Source organism: Procambarus clarkii, chromosome 12 (genome assembly GCF_040958095.1).
Source record: "Procambarus clarkii isolate CNS0578487 chromosome 12, FALCON_Pclarkii_2.0, whole genome shotgun sequence".
Lineage (NCBI taxonomy): Eukaryota > Metazoa > Arthropoda > Malacostraca > Decapoda > Cambaridae > Procambarus > Procambarus clarkii.
In genome coordinates this window covers 14712999-14733318 of record NC_091161.1, presented here as the reverse complement: position 1 = coordinate 14733318, position 20320 = coordinate 14712999, and the positions used below count along the sequence as shown (strand labels likewise).

The following is a 20320-nucleotide window of genomic DNA, read 5'->3' as shown; positions in this document are numbered from 1 at the left end:
AAATATACTTGAAAAATACGCCTAAATATTCAAGCAGGGAATGAAACAAATCATTAACGGTTATGACTGCTGATAAAAACATTATGTAGAAAAGCATTATAATGGAAGAAGGTTGAATTTTTTATGTATTCCTAGCCCATAAACTGACACCCACTTTCATTAATTCATGCATCGGCATTAGGCAATGGGATTACTACTCAAGTCAGCTGTTGCCTAAGTGTTAATCGTTAAGCAGCCCTCGGAAAGATGTCTCTCACCTGATTAAGATACTCGAACACCATGTAGAGTTTGCGATCACCATACACGACATCAAGAAGGCGTACAATATTTTCATGATCAAGCTCCTTCAGAAGGGAAATTTCACGCAGAGCTGTACTGGGCACCCCATCTGCCTCACTGTCAATAACAAGTCACTTATTTGACACACGTTTTAGCCAAATAATACTTAGCACAGTACTTGCAATAATACATACATGAATATAAACAAAAAATCAATGAATTATATAAACTAGGTGAGATTTATTATAGAATCCATGACTGAATATAGTAACCCAGGGCTACTAATCATCACACATTACAAACTGTGCGTTAATGAGCACACGTGTAATGACTACAGAGGCTCTTAATTACGAGGGGCCAGATTCACAAAAGCATTTACTCAAGCACTTACGAACGTGTACATCTTTCCTCAATCTTTGACGGCTTTGGTTACATTTATTAAACAGTTTACAAGCATGAAAACTTCCCATTCAACTGTTGTTATTGTTATAAACAGCTTCCTGGTGCTTCGGAACTCATTAACTGTTTAATACAGCCCGTCCTCCAAACAAAGATCCAAAAGTGATTCCATCCACCTACCAAACCCCCTGTTTATGAATGAAAAGCGGTTTACACACGACTCACAACTGATTTCGTTCGAACCCTTCCGGAACAAGTGCTTCACTGACGAGTTTTGTTCGAACCACAACGCTATAAATGCTTCACCCACGTACTACAAATGCAAATAATCGCCAACCGAACCTAAACACCTAACCTAACCTAACCTATGCCTATATATGCACAATATGCTAATATATTATAATACTAATTTATATTTGAGAAAATTCTTGTTTTGAATGAACAGCAAGTTAAAATTTATGAATGCGTCTGTGGGGGCGACCGCTGGATGTAATGGACTCGAGTCGAGGACGGGTTGTTTAATAATTGTAAACAAAGCCGCCAAAGATTGAGAAAAGATGTACAGGTTCGTAAGTGCTTTCGTGAATCTGGCTCAAGGAAAGGTGTACAATTTGTACAAGGGAAGTAGCAAATGAGTACAAGAAAGATACAATGAGTACAAGAAAGATACAATGAGTACCAAGGTGGGTGCAGTAAGTACAAGGGTTTACTCAATAAGCATTGAGTAAACAGTACTAGGGGGATGCATTGTGTAAACAGGACGAGTGCAATGCAATGAATACACCTAGTAATGCGGTGCTAACAGGGGACTGGAATGAGTACAGGGGGGGGGGGGGACAATGTGCTGGAACTAGGGGGCTGGAATGCATACAGGGGACAATAAAAAAATAGGGTGCCAGAATGAGTACTGCCACCAAAACTTCCAAATGTGTAAAGAACTTAGGATATGGTTATGACAACATTGGCATGTGGCGCTTATCTTAACAGATATGCTTGCTTATCAGTGATCACAGGAAGTGTATGATATAGCTCTTCATGCCCTGTGAACTAGTCTTTTATACCTGGCACTCTCCGCATTCAAGTTCTGTTAATTATTGTTCAAGTTGTGGATGGAAGTGACTTCAACAACTACAGTACTATACACAGAAATCACAATAATGTGACGCATCAAATGAACAAATCCACAAGGCCCGTGATGAGGGATCGAACCTACGTCTGGGATGATCCTAGACACGCCTTAGTCGACTGCGCCACGACGTGGTTATGTTGCGGCGCAGTCGACTAAGGCACGTTTGGAATCATCCCGGACGTAAGTTCGAACCCTCATCATGGCCTTGTAGATTTGTTCATTAACTACAGTACCTTTTTCATTGGATTAAACTTGTTCACCATCCATTTAGGAAACAAAAACTTTCTTGAAACCCTCCAACTCAACTGCGTGTCCAGCACTTGTCAATGTTCTCTTGTCCTACCTCCATGTACAGAAAATATTTGAATAGGCTGGCTTTGTTCATCTCGTCTATTCCCATCACAATCTAGTACCGTACTGTATGTAATAAGTATATATATCCTTTTACTGCTTATCTCAAACATTCTGAGGTTGAGCTTCCTTAACGTGTCCTTAAAGCCAAGGCTTTGTAAGTAGAGACCAAGTCTAGTTGTAAATTTCAGCACTTTCTAGTTTCCTTTTGTGCTTCGTTAATTGTTGGTGTTACGTTACTGCTGCACCCTCCAGTACAGGAAGTTTTGTATGGAATGTAGAAATGGTGGTAGCAACGGTGCTGCAGGTGGTGGTCACGACGGTGCCGCAGGTGGTGGTCACGACGGTGCTGCAGTGGGTGGTCGCGACGGTGCCGCAGGTGGTGGTCACAACGGTGCCGCAGATGGTGGTCACAACGGTGCCGCAGATGGTGGTCACAACGGTGCCGCAGGTGGTGGTCACAACGGTGCCGCAGGTGGTGGTCACAACGGTGCCGCAGGTGGTGGTCGCGACGGTGCCGCAGGTGGTGGTCGCGACGGTGCCGCAGGTGGTGGTCGCGACGGTGCCGCAGGTGGTGGTCGCGACGGTGCCGCAGGTGGTGGTCGCGACGGTGTTGCAGGTGGTGGTCACGACGGTGCCGCAGGTGGTGGTCGAGACAGTGCCGCAGGTGGTGGTCACGACGGTGCCGCAGGTGGTGGTCACGACGGTGCTGCAGGTGGTCATGTTCAGTACATAACCAAGCCAAGAATGCTTTCCATTTTATGTACAGTGCTAGGAAGGCCATAGGTATAAGTCACATTTGGTGGCATGTATGTTGTGATTGGTAGTAGCCAGCCGTCTAACTTTTCCAGCTGGTATAAAATACTAATAGGATACAGGATGTTTATGGGTTCCTTAGCATCAGAATGTGCAAGGTCATTGGACATAACACTAATATGACTGAACATTTTCTTTTTAATACTGTAGTTCTACATTGTGTAGGTCAGATGTGAACCTTCACACAGTATTTAACAAGGCTCGCCATGATGAGGTCAGACCGTTGACAGAATGAATACAACATTACATGAAAAGCCCCAGCTGCATTTAACTACCACGACCTCAGATGTTGGGGTACTTTAGTAGCACAATCTTCTATAAGGGCAGGCCAATGATCAACCCTTTGAACAGGCCAGTTTTCTTTCAGATGTGTATAGCACTATGGATTGCAAAGATCATCGAAGTTCGGAAGAAGGTGATTAAGTAATGCTAAGTAATTCACTTATACTCACTGCATACATAAAAACAAAAGGGAAATGACGTTACATTGAAGTGTCAAAGCAAAGCTCGTTAATAGATTATACAGATTAATAAAACCGATCACACGACAGTGAATTTCATTGGCACTTATTGAATGCTTCTCTCGTTAACACTTCAGCAACTGTGGTAAACACTGGGGCGCTCGTAGAGACTAGCATCTGGGAGTCAATAACTAGTCTACCATGTTCATGAGTCAAGTGGCTGTCTTGGAAAAGATGCATGCGGTACACACATGCATAGACATGCACAGGACATTACTTTCATTACTAAATGTGTGTACTCTCACTGCATAGTGCAACGAAGAATCCTCATTTCACCCACTCTGGAGATATTTGGTGTAATAACTCACCGAGATAATAGGAGCAGGGCATGAATATTTCCTCCCCCTCGTCTCTTTTGTTAAACCTTGATCAACAAAGCAGCAGCCCGCAACAGTAAGTTATCCCAACCCAAGACCCACAAAAATAATGTGAACCCCAAGCCCAAAGAGTACCGTTTCCTTAAGTGTATTTTCAAACGCACAATCACTCCTGACATCAGTGATAACTTAAAATGTTATCAAATGGGCAGCGACAGTTAGATGCTCGTAGCTGGAGTGGAGGGAGGGAATTATCAGGGTACAGCGCCAAGCTATTACGACTACATATAGCACATGGAAGGGGTCAGGATAAAGATTTGGGATGGGACGGGGGAAACAAATGGCGAGTTCGGATGGGACGGGCAGAAGGAATGAACTCCACTCTAGTAGCAATCTGGAGTGGAGTGCATCATCCACCTGTTATAACAAAGTCACTAATTATTCTTATGGGGTTTCCCCTTCTCCCTCAACAATGCATAAAATGTTCATACTCTAATTTTACTTGTTATTTTTAGGTTGCTGTAATTACAAATTGCCAAAACCTTTGGCAATTAATGGTCTACAGAAGGGATAGGAACTTTTTTTTTTTTTTTTTTTTTTTTGAGAATGTGCTTAAGTTGTCAGTAATCGTCAAAACAAAAAAAAAATTTGCATGCCCATGGGAATTTTGTGCTGTAGATTATACTGTAATTTATCATGTCTCCTATCTTTTCCTGTATCTTTGCATCACCCGCAAACATGTTCATATAATTCTCTATTCCTTCTGGTAGATCATTTATATAGAGGAACATTACTAGTGCAAGAACTGAACCCTGTGGTACTCCGCTAGTAACACTCCTCCAGTCACAAAGTGCCTCTGATTACCGCCCTCATCTTTCAGTCAGAAAATTTTTCATCCAAGTCAGAAGTCTCCCTGTCACCCATCCAGCATGTTCCAATTTTCAAAAAACCTGCTTGATGGGGTTCTGGGGGTTCTTCTACTCCCAAGCCCGGCCCGAGGCCAGGCTTGACTTGAGTTTGGTCCACCAGGCTGTTGCTTGGAGCGGCCCGCAGGCCAACATACCCCACCACAGCCCGGCCCGAGGCCAGGCTTGACTTGAGTTTGGTCCACCAGGCTGTTGCTTGGAGCGGCCCGCAGGCCCACATACCCCACCACAGCCCGGTTGGTCCGGCACTTTTTTTTTTTAGAAAAGTCTAGTTTTCTCTTTAAGATGTCCACAGTTCATCGAGATGTCCGAAATCTCTTGTTGGGGACTGTCAAAAACCGTTTTTAGGTCCAGATAGACACAGTCAACCCAACCACCTTTTTTCTGTAGAATCTCTGTGGCTCTCTCTGTAAATCTCTGGGAGCCGGTCGGCCGAGCGAACAGCACGCTGGACTTGTGATCCTGTGGTCCTGGGTTCGATCCCAGGTGCCGGCGAGAAACAATGGGCAGTTTTTTTCACCCTATGCCCCTGTTACCTAGCAGTAAAATAGGTACCTGGGTGTTAGTCAGCTGTCACGGGCTGCTTCCTGGGGGTGGAGGCCCTGGTCGAGGACTGGGCCGCGGGGCCCTGAAATCATCTCAAGATAACCGCTCATAAAAACTACATAGATGGTGCTTAACAGCGGGAGAAGTGTGTTTGTGGCTCAAGGGTAGAACATCTCAAGGTCACATGTGAGCAATCGGTATTAGTAAGTACGGCTCTCTTGTACCCAGCACCTTGTCATTCAATTATCTTTGCCTCAGTTAAGGAACATAATTAGGAAGTGTATTTAACACTTTCGCGCTTTAGATTAGAGATAACTCGTCGCCGTTTTTTCTTACGATTCCGCATAACAGCCTACTTTTCTCGTACATCGAAAAAATATTTCTATAAATTCCATTTTTTAACCGAAATGGATAGGGATACTCTCAGATTATATACGTTTTGTAGAGAATTTATTTGCGAATTTTTTGGTACCAGAATAAATATTATATCACATAAACTTCTATGAGTAAAAAAAAAAATACACAAAGTATGTTTGGGGGTGTGGCGGGCGTGTGGCAGTGGGTTCCCTTTAGCCGTTGATATATCCAACACGTGGGAAATATTTGTATGTGTTATGTATATGTCTGTGTCGGGAATTTTACTGCGATCACTGTCATACAAATTATAAAATGTTTCAACAAGTATAAACATGACAAACATCAAATGAACGAAAACAATGCGTTCGTTTCTGCCGCGAATGCATACTGAGCGACGTGGTTCTATATTTGGCGCTTCTCTTACACATGCTTTGTACAAATGTTATACATTTCATCTTATAGAAAATTTTATTGCGAACACATTGGTATAAAAAAGAAATACGTACATAGAAAAGTAGGGTCAGGAAACGTATAAATGTATAAACTTTCCAAGCATGATTTCCCCCCTGTGTTTTCGCCAGTGCGCTCGCGGCTAACTACTCTCCACTTCACACACTCTTGCGGGTGGGCAATTACCTATATTAAACATTCATATGCATATGTCCGTGTAGAGAATTTTATTGCGATTCCAATGATACCAAAATTAGCGATGTAGGACAACTGTAGGCTTCGCAACCATTAAGAGAGTGAAAACATTTTGTTGCTGTTTGGCGCTCTCAGCGAGTGATCTGCATAGTTTTTTATTTGGTGTTGATACTCCTTATGCTTGGGCGGCATTTTATAGGAATGCTCTTATAGACAATTTCATTGCGAACACAGTGATACCAAATTTAAATACGTGCGCCTTCAATTATTGTCAGGACAGTCAAAAGAGTGTACACTTTTTCGGTCTTACCGCGTAGGCGCGCGCGAAGTGCCGAAAGCATCTGGGGTATTGATTTTTTTTGAGCGCCGAGAGCGCGAAAGTGTTAAATAGGTCAAATGGTCATACTTTCAAGTGTCATTCCAGTGTGTATTAATGGTTCCTGTTTTACCCCCTTTGACCCTTAGTGACCTAGTGGCCTTAATTATCCAGTACTCCTCCCCAACAATCCCTCAGTGAGGTGTGTCAATACTAAGAGAGTCCCGCCTTACTCCCGTGTATTCTCTAGTACACCCCAAGTGGTTTCAGGATTATTTGAGTGACAGGTCAGGATCCTCTTACCATTCACTTGTTCCTTATAGTGAATGGATATTCGATATGGTCGGATATTATACAATCTACAAATCCTACGGTTCTTTCTCTCCGTTCTCCTGTCAGGAAAACTCAAGGTGGTGGCAGTTATTTCTTATTTGGTAAGTCATACGAAGGCTGTAGTAGCTAATATGTCGATCTCTCGTTCTCGTTCTCTCTCTCTAGCTCACTTTCTCTCGCTCTCTACTCCCTAAGTTGCCTAAGCAGGTCTTGTTCTATATGGAGTAATTGTTAAGGCCCTCATATGACGGACCGAGTGTTAATATATTACAAGAACAATAGCACATCTTATTACAATGGTAGAAGTGGTGTTCTTATCCGTAATTACAATGTTAACCAGTTATGTTAGTACAGTAAATTACAAACTTTTATATTTAAGCTTTTGCTCAAATACTTTCATATTGCCCTCTATACATATTTCTCAACTTGTCTTTCTGCATACAGTATTTCAGGGCTACAAACTCTCATGTAATTTCCCGAATTTCGTTCATCTGAATGTACATGTATGCCATTGCCTCGTGCAGTTCTCAACCATGTTTTCTCAACCTGTTCCTCTGACCTAACCCTCCCTGCATGTAATTCTGGGAGGTAACCTCTTACCTGTTGTTACACATTCCCCCCCTGACTCAATCTCAGGCAGCTCCCTAAAGGACCTATTCCCCAAGCATCCCCAATGGGTGGTGGGATAAAATGTGGAACTCGGCTAACAGACCTATACAACAGGCCGTTTCACTCTCGGCCAGCTTCATGCCTCCACAGGGCATCGCCTTCCTCAGCAGGCCAACTACAACCTCTTCCTTCAGGGTAAACGAGCTCACATACCCAGTGCACATTGTATAATCTGCCCAAACTCATATTCATTGCACCTCGTGCAACCACACAAGCATAAATATGGAAGACTAGGATACCCATTACTGTATATAGGCTCATTCTAGCACCTTGGCCATGGCTGTATTGCTGCAGAATTTTTCAAATGTTCTGGTCAACTGGACTGATGTCTGAAATTGATGCACACAATCCCAGAACAATATCGACTGTCTCTCAGTGTTTGTAAAATGTGTTTAAGCTTAGCATCACCCTCACAATTGCTTTTAAATATATGAATGGCAAAATACAGAGGAAATTGTTTATGTCCTTTGTGAGATAAAAATTGGAATATGCAGCAGTTGTGTGGTGCCCTTCAAGAAGCACATCCACAAACTGAAAAAGGTGCAAAAATGTGCAACAAAATGGCTTCTGGAACTGAAAGACAAGAGCAGAGGACAGGTTAGAGGTGTTAAATATGCCAAAGTTAGAAGAAAAAGATGCAATATAATCACTACGTACAAAACAGCAACAGGAATCTACAAAATTAATAAAGGTGACTTCTCGAAACCCGGAACTTCAAGAACAAGAGCTAATTTAGGCTAATGAAACAAAGCTGGCCAAAAATTATTAGAAAGTTCAGTTTTGCAAAGTGGTAGACATTTGAAACAAGAGAAGGTGAACCAAAGTTGAAGTTGAGAAAGTGGTGGATGCCAAAACTCTCAGTAGTTTCAAAGTGTCACATTACAAAGAGTACCAAGAAGTTGGGACACCACAAGAGTAGCTCTCATTGTATAACTACAATTAGGTAATTACAACTGTCTTACAGTGTATTATTCTGTAATTTGTAACAGCCTCTGCAGGGTCAATCAATAACAGCAAGGGACACAAATTTCATAAAAGTAATATAATTAAAATAATAAGATTATACATCACACAAAAAAATCAGTACCGTGATATATCGGAGGAAATCCACAGGAGCCGTGATAAGGATTCAAACCTATGTGCTAGCTATACATCTATATAGATGTATAGCTAGCTATATACAGCTATATAGATGTATAGCTAGCTATATACAGCTATAATAATTATATTACTAGCCTCTTCTCAAATTTGAATTTAATTGCCCCTTCGGCTCATTACCCACTATGCTGCTTTGGCCCTTCGATCAAGAATTCATAAGTTAACCTTAAGAACTTCATGTCAGAAGAAATTAAATACAAAAACAATTAAAATCAATGAGGCTTCACACTAGGCAAAAAACTTGGGAATCAATCAAGCAAATAAACCAATACCACTCGCCCTTGCTAGTCATCACAAATCCTATAATAATAACCATAGATAAAGTAATTAAATCAAAGACTGCCTATACACACATGTGCTGCTCTTAAATTGTTCCTTGGAACAATACTAATTCAAGGGAAATGGGGGAGGGAAAAACTACTTAACTAAGCATATCCTTGACCCCAGCCAGCTGTCAATCGTGCACTTCTTGAGATATATACAAGAGTTGTTACATTGTTGTAGAGCCACTAGTACGCGTAGCGTTTCGGGCAAGTCCCTGGAATACGATCCCCGCCGCGATGAATCGTTTTTACAACCAAGTACACATTTTACTGTTGAGTTAAACAGAGGTTACAGTTAAGGATTTGTGCCCAGTAAATCCTCCCCGGCCAGGATACGAACCCAAGACAAAGCGCTCGCGGAACGCCAGGCGAGTGTCTTACCACTGCACCACGGGGACTTGCCTTGGTGCAACGTCACAGCACGCAAGAAAACTAGCTGCTTCCACAGCTCAGGTAAAATGATAAATGAAAAAGGATAATTTCCTACACGTAAATACAAGTAAATTTGACCACAGGTACAAACATTTCCCACATCTAAAGTGGGAAATGAAAGTGATATTGAAGCCTTACAAAGAGATCTACATGAACGCCACAAATGGTTAGAAGACTGGCAAATGCTCTTTAATATCAAAAGATGCAAGACCTTGCATGTGTGGCATAACAACCCACGCCACAACTATCACATTAACAACATTACCTTGCAGCAAATTGATGAAGAAAATGACCTTGGAGTCAAAATCCACCATTAACTGAAAGTTCCACAACAGGTAGGAGCGGCAGTAAAAAAGCTAACCAAACCCTAGGAATAATCAAGCGTACCTTTGACTAACACTTGAGTGGCGATAACTGTATATATACGATTTTGCTATGACTTCATGCAAGGTGTATATTGTATACAGTATATACTTTTTTAAAGTTCCACGGCTACACAGGGTTCACATCAGCTTCCTCAGGGCTACAGTTTTTTTTTCTCTCTCTCTACCACAGACGTGGCCACACACACACACACACACACAGTTAACAGACTCCATTATAAAAAAAAAAAAAAAACTATGGGCACCATTCCCGGGTGTGAAGACCTCAGTACTGGTGCACGCAGCATGAGCTAACAGCACTGCTGTTCAGCTTGTGACCACAGCATCACTTAAAAATGTCTAAATACTGTATACAGTATATGTAATTGCTATTATTTAGCGATGATAGTACTGTATTACACAAGAGCCTGATTGTGATAAAGACTGTGTACAATGTTCAGATATCAGTGAACACAATGCTGTTCAAGATGTTCACAGTGCTAGATAGGTTGCCACAGCACACTGCCATTGTTTAGTCCATCTAAGAATCTTGAAACGACTTCTCATGTGCCTTTACAAAATAAACAAAATAAATACCAATATTATACAAAGTCACAAGGGCCGTGATGAGGGTTCGAACCTCAATATTCTTTTCCATGTTGTGGCACAGTCAATTAAGGCGCATTTGGGATCCTCTCGGACGTAGGTTCGAACCCTCATCACGGCCCTTGTGGATTTGTTCATTTGATGCATCATGTTAGTGTGATCTGTGTGTGTATATTGAAGGATGTTGATCCACACAATTTCTTCAAAAGGTTAGATGTGATGCAGACAAGGAGCAACAGTTTCATGCTCAAGTCACAAAGTTGTACTAAAAACTAAAGAGATGCCTTTTCACCTACAAGGTTATAAACCCACGGAACTGCCTACCTGCCAAAGGTGTAAATACCTAAACTGTTACATTTTAAAATCCAGCTGGAAAAAATCAGGGCAAATGAGGGGGGGACCTCTGACAAGTCACCAGCTTCCTGTCCTCATCAAAACCTCTAGTGTGTTAAGTGGTCCTCGGGTAAATACAGGTAAATTCAGCTCTTCGCCAATGCTTGATACGGTACTGTGGTTGGACACCTCTCCACTTACTGGTGCAAATACTTACTGCACACATGACGTAAGCTAGTTCACCTGCCCGATGACTGCGGATACGCAAATGACTAAACGAGGACCCCGGATTTGCATCGTGCCTCGTCACAGCGACCTACAACGGCCCTCACCATGAAACTACTGTACCATTAAACATTAGTAGCTGGATACCGTGGCTCCTATCATTACTAAAACATTAGAATGGTCTCTGCTCACATGGGCTGCTTCACTGCCAAATTAAAAATTGTTGTCAAAACAAATTGTAGCCACTCACACAAATGTCTCCAAAAGCTGCTACACACAGCCTTCTCGTAACAAAATGTTCTCACCGTCATATACAGTAGTATGTACATGGTGTGAAAATAACGCAAAACAGGAAAGGTAGACGAGACTCCAATCTTAACACTTCAGTTACGTAACACAAAAATACCCATCCGTTAGTTTTACTGTTTCATTAACCCACAAGTTACCCAGTTATTTCCTTATGACAAGATTAAAATCAGACCTCATTCCACCTGTTACTATTGCCATCTTTTACATTATGCACTTAAAAAAAAGTTTTTGCTGCTCAACTCGCTATTCCTTCATGTGCTTTCTTGTATTTATTGATTGTAAATATTCACTACTAAATATTTAGTAAACGGGCCCAATGGTGTAGTTGATAAGACACTCGCCTGGCGTTTCGCGAGCGCTTTGTCCCTGTGTTCATATCCTGGCCGGGGGAGGATTTGATGGGAGCCAATCCTTAACTGTAGCCTCTGTTCACCCAACAGTAAAATGGGTACCTGGTTGTTAAATTATTTGGCAGGGTCATACTCCGGGGAACATAGGATTAAGGACCTGCCCGAAATGCTATGCGTGCTAGTGGCTGTACAAGAATGTAAGAACTCTTGTATATTTAAATTAAACAAAAAATTAAAAAGTAAGAGGTATAACTAAGGGAACATCATGAAACTTTCAACGAATACTTTATCAGGTTTCAATTCATGCATCTGACTAACAGTGGCATCTAACAGCCTGGTTGACCAGGCCACCAACCATTCCTCAGAGGCTGGGCCAAGGTTTAATCAGTGATGTAAGCTGGCAATGCAACTAGGTACAAGGGCTTGGAGAAATTGCAGAAATAACAATACCAGAGAGAAGTGAAAGATACCAGAGGGCCAGGAATGAGTTCCTCAGGGTGAGAAGAGGCAGAAAGACAATATGAAAATGACAAAATAAAGCACTCAACAAATTTCTGCACAGCCAAATAAGAAGAAAACAGTGAAGGAACAGGTAATGAAACTGAGGATAGGGGCAGACAAGTTCACTACAAATGACAAGGTTTGTGAGGCACTAAGAAATTCCAGGTGGTCTTCACAATAGAGCAAGAAGTTCCTTAACATAAGAGGGCATATCTAACCAGGCACCACTTGAGTTTGAGATTACCAGTGGGGAGGTAAATAACCATTTGCTTGAGTTGAATATGGCAAAAGCTATGGTCCCAGATGGAATCTCACCATGGATACTAAAAGAAACGGCAGAAGCACTGTACCTTCCACTCTCAATGGTGTACAAAACACTTGTAACAGTAAACTGCCAACAATTTTGAAAACTGCTAATGTAGTCCCAATATATAAGGGGAGACAGGCGGCATTGAAATACAAGCAAGTACTCAAGTTAAATACCATGCAAGGTGATGAATGAGAAAAAACTAGAACATCTACAGGGAAAAAACTTTGTAACGCATCAAAATCAACAAAATAATACATCAACAAAATTTAGGCAAGAAAGAGTGAGCAGACTGTATATTTTTGGATTGCCAGAAAACCTTGTTACAGTACCCCATAGAGACTTAAGTGCATAAGCTGGAGAAGTAGACAGGAATAAAAAGGAAGATATCCCAATGTATAATGGAGACCTTAACTAAGCAATAGAAGGTAGTGAGTGTTGACCAGACCACACACTAGAAGTTGAAGGGACGACGACGTTTCGGTCCGTCCTGGACCATTCTCAAGTCGATTGTGTTGAAAGGTAGCGAGTCATTGTGAGGGGTGAGGTCTCAGAGGCAAGACATCACTAGCAAGTCCCACAGGGTTCAGTCCTTGACCTATCCTGTTTCTGATGTATGTAAACCTTCTCCCAGACGGAATACTAAATTCTCTCAATGTTTGCTGATTATGCAAAAATTAGAATTGAGATAGCAAGAGGCTACAAAATGACGTAGACATACTTTAGGAATGGTCCAACAAATGGCTACTAAAGTTCAACTCTAGTAAAGTAATAAAACTAGGTAGAGGGATTAGGGGGCCAGACATGGTACCAAATGGGAGACAGTTTGTCTCCCATAACTCCCATAACTTCGGGAGTTATACATTTTTTAGTCTAAATTTTGTGCATGTTTTGAAGGCCACATTGACTTTTCTACAGTAAACTATACTCTGAAACTAAATTTTGTTCATAGGAAAATGAACGTTATATGCCATTCTGAGCCCATAATGAATGAAATAAAAATTGGCAAAATATTAAAGTTGTGAACTTGAAATTTGGAAATTAAAAAAAAAAATCCTTTTTTTCCTGTTATGATATTGAACTATTAGGAAAAGTTGGAGCATTTACCATGTAGATTATGCACAAAAAATGAGCATGTTGAGCATGTACGTTTGATTTAGTGTTGAGCATGAGCGTTTGATTTTGAGCGTGTTGATTGTGAGCGTGTTAAAGTTGATTATTTGAATTCCTGGCCCCTTAAGAGCTTTTGTACCTAGTTGTACATGGAATAAATGGAAGAATACTAGAATGGATAAAACAATGGTTAAAATAAAGAAAGCATAGGGTCATCCTAAATAGATATAGATCTGACTGGAGAAACGTGATAAGTGGGGTCCACTAGTATTCATCTTAGATCCAACCTTTTTGTCATATCCATCATATATAGAGATTAGAATTACAAAGCTCCTCAAATCTGCCCAGGACACTTACGACTTAGAAAGTGAAACTCATATCAAGATCTAAACAAACCCCATAAATGGTCGGAAGACTGGTACAGTAAATGCTTTTTAATTTAATACCGGAAAAGCAAAACCTTGCATGTGATCCATAGCAATACAACTACTAAATCAACATTTCCTTGCAGCAGATTGATGAGGAAAAGTAACTTGGCATTGGAATCCATCAATCACTGAGCATCACAAGTGGGAGCTGCAGTAAAGATAGCTAAATCATAAAGGAATAGTGAAATGAATCTTCCCCATTTTGCACCCGCAAGATAACGCAAGCTTTTAAGGGTTGATAAATGTTAATCTTCTTGTTTGAGGAGCTGTTCACTTGAGACAGTTAAGCAAGTCCCAGCTGTGTCTGGGTACAAGTGACAGGATGAACAACCCAGCGGGTTTTCTTTCTATTGGCGAGTGTTGTACATGCTGCTATGGCGGTGTGTCCACTCACAAGATGAGTGGCGCTGCCCAATACTGTCACTATGGCGGTGTGTCCACTCACAGGATGAGTGGCGCTGCCCAATACTGTCATTATGGTGGTGTGTCCACTCACAGGATGAGTGGCACTGCCCAATACTGTCACTATGGCGGTGTGTCCACTCACAGGATGAGTGGCGCTGCCCAATAAACTCGCCCCTCGGGGCAAAATTTTAAAATTTAAAATTTCAGCTTCAAGGATAAGTATTTAATTATTCAACTGTACAAATCTTGTGCCCCCCGCATTTTGACTACTGTATCCAGTCATAGAGACCATCTTCAGAAGGTTCAATCTGCTTTGGAGAAAGTTCAGCACCAGGAGACAAAAAATCATACCAGAAATAAGTCAACTCAGGAAATGATGAGGGCCACAGAACTTACACATTGCAAACCAGTCAAGACAGAACTGATCTCACTGTAGCTTTTAAAATACTGTACTGAACAATTTGGAGGATATTTATCTATTCCACTTCTCCAAAAGAGTAAAATGCAACTCATACAAGAAGCAATGGCTTTAAGCTAGATATGAAAATGTAGAACAAAGAGAGATGCCTTTTCACCACATTAGGTTATATACCCATGGAATTGCCTACCCACTGAAGCCATAAATGCCTAAATATTGCTGTTCAAAATCCAGCTGGATAAAACGGAAAAAACTTGTGTGTGTGTGTGTGTGTGTGGGGGGGGGGGGCCTTTGACAAGCCATCGGTTTCCTGTCCCCGTTTAGGCCACTCAAGATGGTAGGCCCTCGGGTTAAATTCAAGAAAATACTGTATCTACATTTGAAGTGGTGTAATCTGCCGCCTCCATTTTCGCACATCCCGTTTCTTCACTATGATGCATGTACCATCCGTTCCGAATCTTTGTCTGTCAATTCCAGACTTATGTGCAACAATCGCATCTACCCTAATACTGACTTCCTGCGATTCATTTAGTCTTAACCCATAACTCTTCCCTATAGGAGGGAAAATTGGTCATTAATCCTAAGCTGTTCTTCACCCAACTCAACCCAACAGCAATCGAGAAGCCGATAATAAGCCACTTGGCAGATAGCATTCCAGGGAAAACTGGTAAACTAAGCTGGTAACATGTAGCAGAGGAAATCTTACAGATACTGTACTGCAAATAGGATAATACACACACACACACCATAAGCCACCAATACTAACCAAGTCTTCACTATTGCCATACCTAATATCAAATCCTACAGATCATCTCTAGTCCATGTATTTCATTACCACCATTAAAATTAAGTATATCTGTACTACTACCACCAACCAACCCCTATATTACCAACTTGAGTAGCCTATAGAGATGCCATTACATAGTTTAATTTCCAGTACAGTACTGTAAAATGTGTTAAGTTTTGCCAACAATACTTGTAGCAAAACCCTCCTTGTTTATAATCCCATCTGCACTTGAGTGCCTAGGTTAGTTTTTGCCCTGGGGTTAAGACTCAGTTGGTCAATGGCCAATCCTGAGTGCAGTGGGCACAATATCCCAGACTAATATTAATTCAGCATTGAATTAATTATCTTGAGGTTATCTTGCGATAATTTCGGGGCTTTACTGTCCCCGCGGCCCGGTCCTCGACCAGGCCTCCACTCCCAGGAAGCAGCCCGTGACAGCTGACTAACACCCAGGTACCTATTTTACTGCCAGATAACAGGGGGGCATAGGGTGAAAAACTCTGCCCATTGTTTCTCGCCGGCGCCCGGGATCAAACCCGGGACCACAGGATCACAAGTCCAGTGTGCTGTCCGCTTGGCCGACCGGCTATTATATGTTAGATCAGTGACCACTGGGAGGGGGTTGTCCCGAGTAGTAGATGCACACTCGCATTTAGAGAAAATAGTTAAATAAAAATTCTGAACCATATTCAGTTGTGACTAATTGATCAACCTGTCCTTTCGAATAGAACATCGTTATCTTGAGGTTATCTTCAGATGGTTTCGGGGCTTAGATTTCATCCTCGCGGCCCGGTCCTCAACCAGGCCTCCTTTTTGTTACCCCCCCCCCCCCAGGAAGCAGCCCATAGTAGCTGTCTAACTCCCAGGTACCTATTTACAGCTAGGTAACAGGGGCATCAAAGTGGAAGAAATCTTTTGCCTATTTGTTTCTGCCTCCACCCGGGATCAAACCCGGAACCTCAGGACTACGAATCCGAGGTGCTGTCCACTCGGCTGTCTAGCACCCAGGAGGGTCTCGTATTTTGATGTATACATACCCAACATCAAAATATGATGTCTGAAACACTATGCATACTAGTGGCTTTAGGTATTGTATGTATTACCTCTATCTTTAAATCTAACAATGTTTGTACTGTAACGCTGCAACTATGTATGTACTGTTCCTAAATAAAAATTATTATTATTATTATTATGTAGTCCTAAAAATCACAAGTGGGTTACAAAACTTACGCACTTTCCCATTTTCTATTCATGGTCCTTTGGCTGGGTTGGGTTCTGGCAATCTTGTACATCATTTTTGTGATGTGACAACAAATGGATGGGCTGAACTGATTACATTGAACCGCAAAAGAGTATGCTAGAAGCCAAACTGTAGGTGAGCAAGAATATGGTGTCCACTCTTCCAAGCTGTCTTATCAATACCACACTAATAACTTGAATTTTTCCCAAGAACATTTTTACTTATTTAATAAAAATAGTGTAAGTACTGAACTTATATGACTGGTGGATACAGCATGATCGTAATCAGAATATCCTGGCCAGGTGCTTTTTTCCTCATTTTTTTTCACTATTTTGTCAGTTTAAAAGATGTCTATCAGTAGTTCAAGAAAATTGCAGAATTCAGAGATAACACCATCAATGGAATCCAAGAGATGTGTAAGTAATTCATTCATAATGATGTGCTGCTAGGAATATCAGCAAAGTATCCAAAATTTGCTTACTGTAGGTGCAGATGTACATGACTGTAAAGCTGCCGCCCAGTTAGGTGGGTGTGGAGCAAGACTAGCAACTGACTCGCCACAGATGTAAAGTGCCTTGTATAGTGACTTCTGAGCCTCGTTGAATCACTCGTTATATAAAATTATCGATGTGTACATGTATTTGAGTAAATAATTTTATATATATGTACATGTATACAGTATATAACATTAATAAGTGTAACTAGCTTCAAAACATTCTCATAGATGAACTATGGGGTTCAGTTCCTGAACCAATTATGTGCCTCAAACTCTTTCCACCACTGCCCACGGGATGGGTATAGGGTGCATAATAAAGAAAAACTGAATACCAGTAGTAGTAGTCAGGTTATAGGTCTACACTAACAAAACGTTTCAAATTTTAAAGACAATCTAGGGATACAAAAGGTAAATACCTCAATGCCAGTACTGTATGGTGGCCTTGATCCCTTTTGCAAGAAGTGTAACATACAAAATATCTTTAGATTGAACCATTAGTTGTGTGGCGCGCTACTGTGCAAACGTCACAAATTTCCAATCACGTTCATCGCTACACGTTACTCATTTGGTCCTCGGACCAGTCAAATGTTTCCCTTTCATTGTGCTTCAAGCAAAATAATTATAACTTGTTCAATTGACCTTATAGGTAAAAAGGCAAGTAATTTAACCAATTTTAAAACTGACCGTCCCTAAAAAAAATTGGAATGTGGGAGGTGTGTGTATATATTACAATAAATTAAAAATTTATATACTATGTAAACCTTTATACACATTATACAGCACATTAGAAGTGTATGAGCTAACAATGTTACAGAGTACCATAATAACACACCCATGGGAACCACTGCAATACACACTTACTCAACCCCTTATTTTACAAAAGTTCATAGTGATAAAATATTTCAAGGTTAAACTCAAATTCCTGAAAAATTATATTACATTGAAAGTAATCCGAAGCATGTAATACTCATTAAAATTATTATACCATAGTTATCACTAAAAAAATTTGTTATTTATATAAACAAGTTTTTACATTCTTGTAAAGTCACTTATCACGCATAGCGTTTCGGGCAGGTCCTTAATCCTATTTTTTTCCCCAAAATACTACCTGCCAAATCGTTTAACAACCAGGTATCCATTCACTGCTGGGTGAACAGAGGCTACAGTTAAGGCGCCCAGTCAATCCTCCTCAGCCAGAGCGCCAGGCGAGTGCTTTACCACTATGCCACGAGGTCTGCATAAATAAAATAAATTTATGCGGACCAATAAATAAAATTAAAATTACATTTAGCTACATTTTTTTTGGCATTAAAGCCACTTGACATTAAGAAGATATATACACCGCTTATAAATCAGTAGCCTCTTTGAATGGTTCAAGGAGTAACCTACAAAAAAAAAAAAAAAAAAATATATTGCACCACTAAAAATCGCCATTAAGAATTTTCTCTAAAATATACCCTTCCTATTAATTATTTTAATCAAGTGTTCCAATTGACAATGACACACTATAGAAACAAACATTTTGCATTGCACATTATTAAAGAAATCAGCCTCACCCAATTGTAGAGACAAAACTAATTTTCCATTTTTTCACTTTTTTTCCATTTAAAGTGCATTACCTATGTACTTAGATAAAGATACAAATGTTTTATTTTTTTCGTTCTACTCCAGCACACTGATTTAAATAAAGCAATATCCAAGATAAAAGTGCAGACCTTCAGCTTTAATTTGAAGGTACAGTATCTACATCTACTGTATCTGTGAACCATGTAGATATGTATAACTCCTCCTACCGTTGAGGACTAAAAGCTTTCAAAGCTACTCTGTTATTTCGAAGCCAGTTGTATCATGGGGAACCACCCTGGAAACAAACCGAAACTGTCTATTTTCCGCTTCTTACAACTCGTAATAAAGTTGTTACATCTTGGCTTAACGTGTTTATGACATATTAGAACGTTGTTACAACTTGCTATATTGGTTGTTATAACTGGCGAGGTGTTAAAACTTGTTCGAACGTTGTACCAACGTCGTAGTTTTGGTGTGTGTTTGGCGGGAAATCAAGTAAAATATCTAGACTATTTTGGGCATGACAGTTGCACTTTTAGTCAGTTGCTGTTCTCAACACAAGACCAAAGATGTCAGTAAACCAGGTCATCCTCGGGCTTAAAAATCAGAACAGTACTGTAAATTGATCAATCAGCCAAGACAGACAAGTGTCTAAATCCACTTAGGTATTTATTCTGAGGCAAAACTGTACTGTACTATCGAACTCGGTAACCTATGCAATACTCGTAATAGGTAGTATTGTGGCTTTGGCCTGTATAGCTGCAACAACAACTGGCTCACCTTTTTATTTATGCTATTTATAAAGTGACTGCTGATGGTAGCAGAACTGTAACATTTCCAAAATGTAGGAAGATCATACCGGCTCAGATCCAACCACATACCTTCAAAGCTCATTTGATGGCACTTCACCTTCTTGGGCTTCAAACGTACCATTAAAGCTAATAGCTTTTTCCCACGGTAAAGCAGAATGTTCACGGCTGGCCAAGTACACCAACCTCATCTTACTTGTGTAAAGGAGGAAACGTAAGTTTACCTCTCAGAATGTTCGGCAATATGTTTATTGTTTGTGATTGTGTATACTGTATATGTATGAACACGTCGTACTGAATAGGGTGAGAATACCTTGAGCTACCTCATCCCTTTGTATTTTACCTCAAACTTGTTTCAATTTCAACCTGGATCTAATCGAGTGTGCATGTCACCTTATGAAGACAAGTCTGAAGGCAAAAAGCCTCTTAAAACAAATGGGAAAAGATGGCTGCAGTGCAGGCCTTGCAAAGCACCACAAGGGAACACACCCACTGTTTAATGTTGATGGGTTGCAGACTTAGGCACTGTATATTAATGTGTCCAAATA

General features: G+C 40.7%; 1 protein-coding gene across 1 annotated transcript in view; it reads right to left on the bottom strand.

Moving 5' to 3' along the window:
- LOC123772863 (cyclin-dependent kinase 2) overlaps window positions 1–20320 on the bottom strand; it is a 42965-nt gene that overhangs the window by 11035 nt on the left and 11610 nt on the right. The window contains exon 2 of the mRNA XM_045766221.2: window positions 258–396. Within this exon, the coding sequence (XP_045622177.1) occupies window positions 258–396 (139 nt within the window). The remainder of the gene's footprint in view (window positions 1–257; window positions 397–20320) is intronic.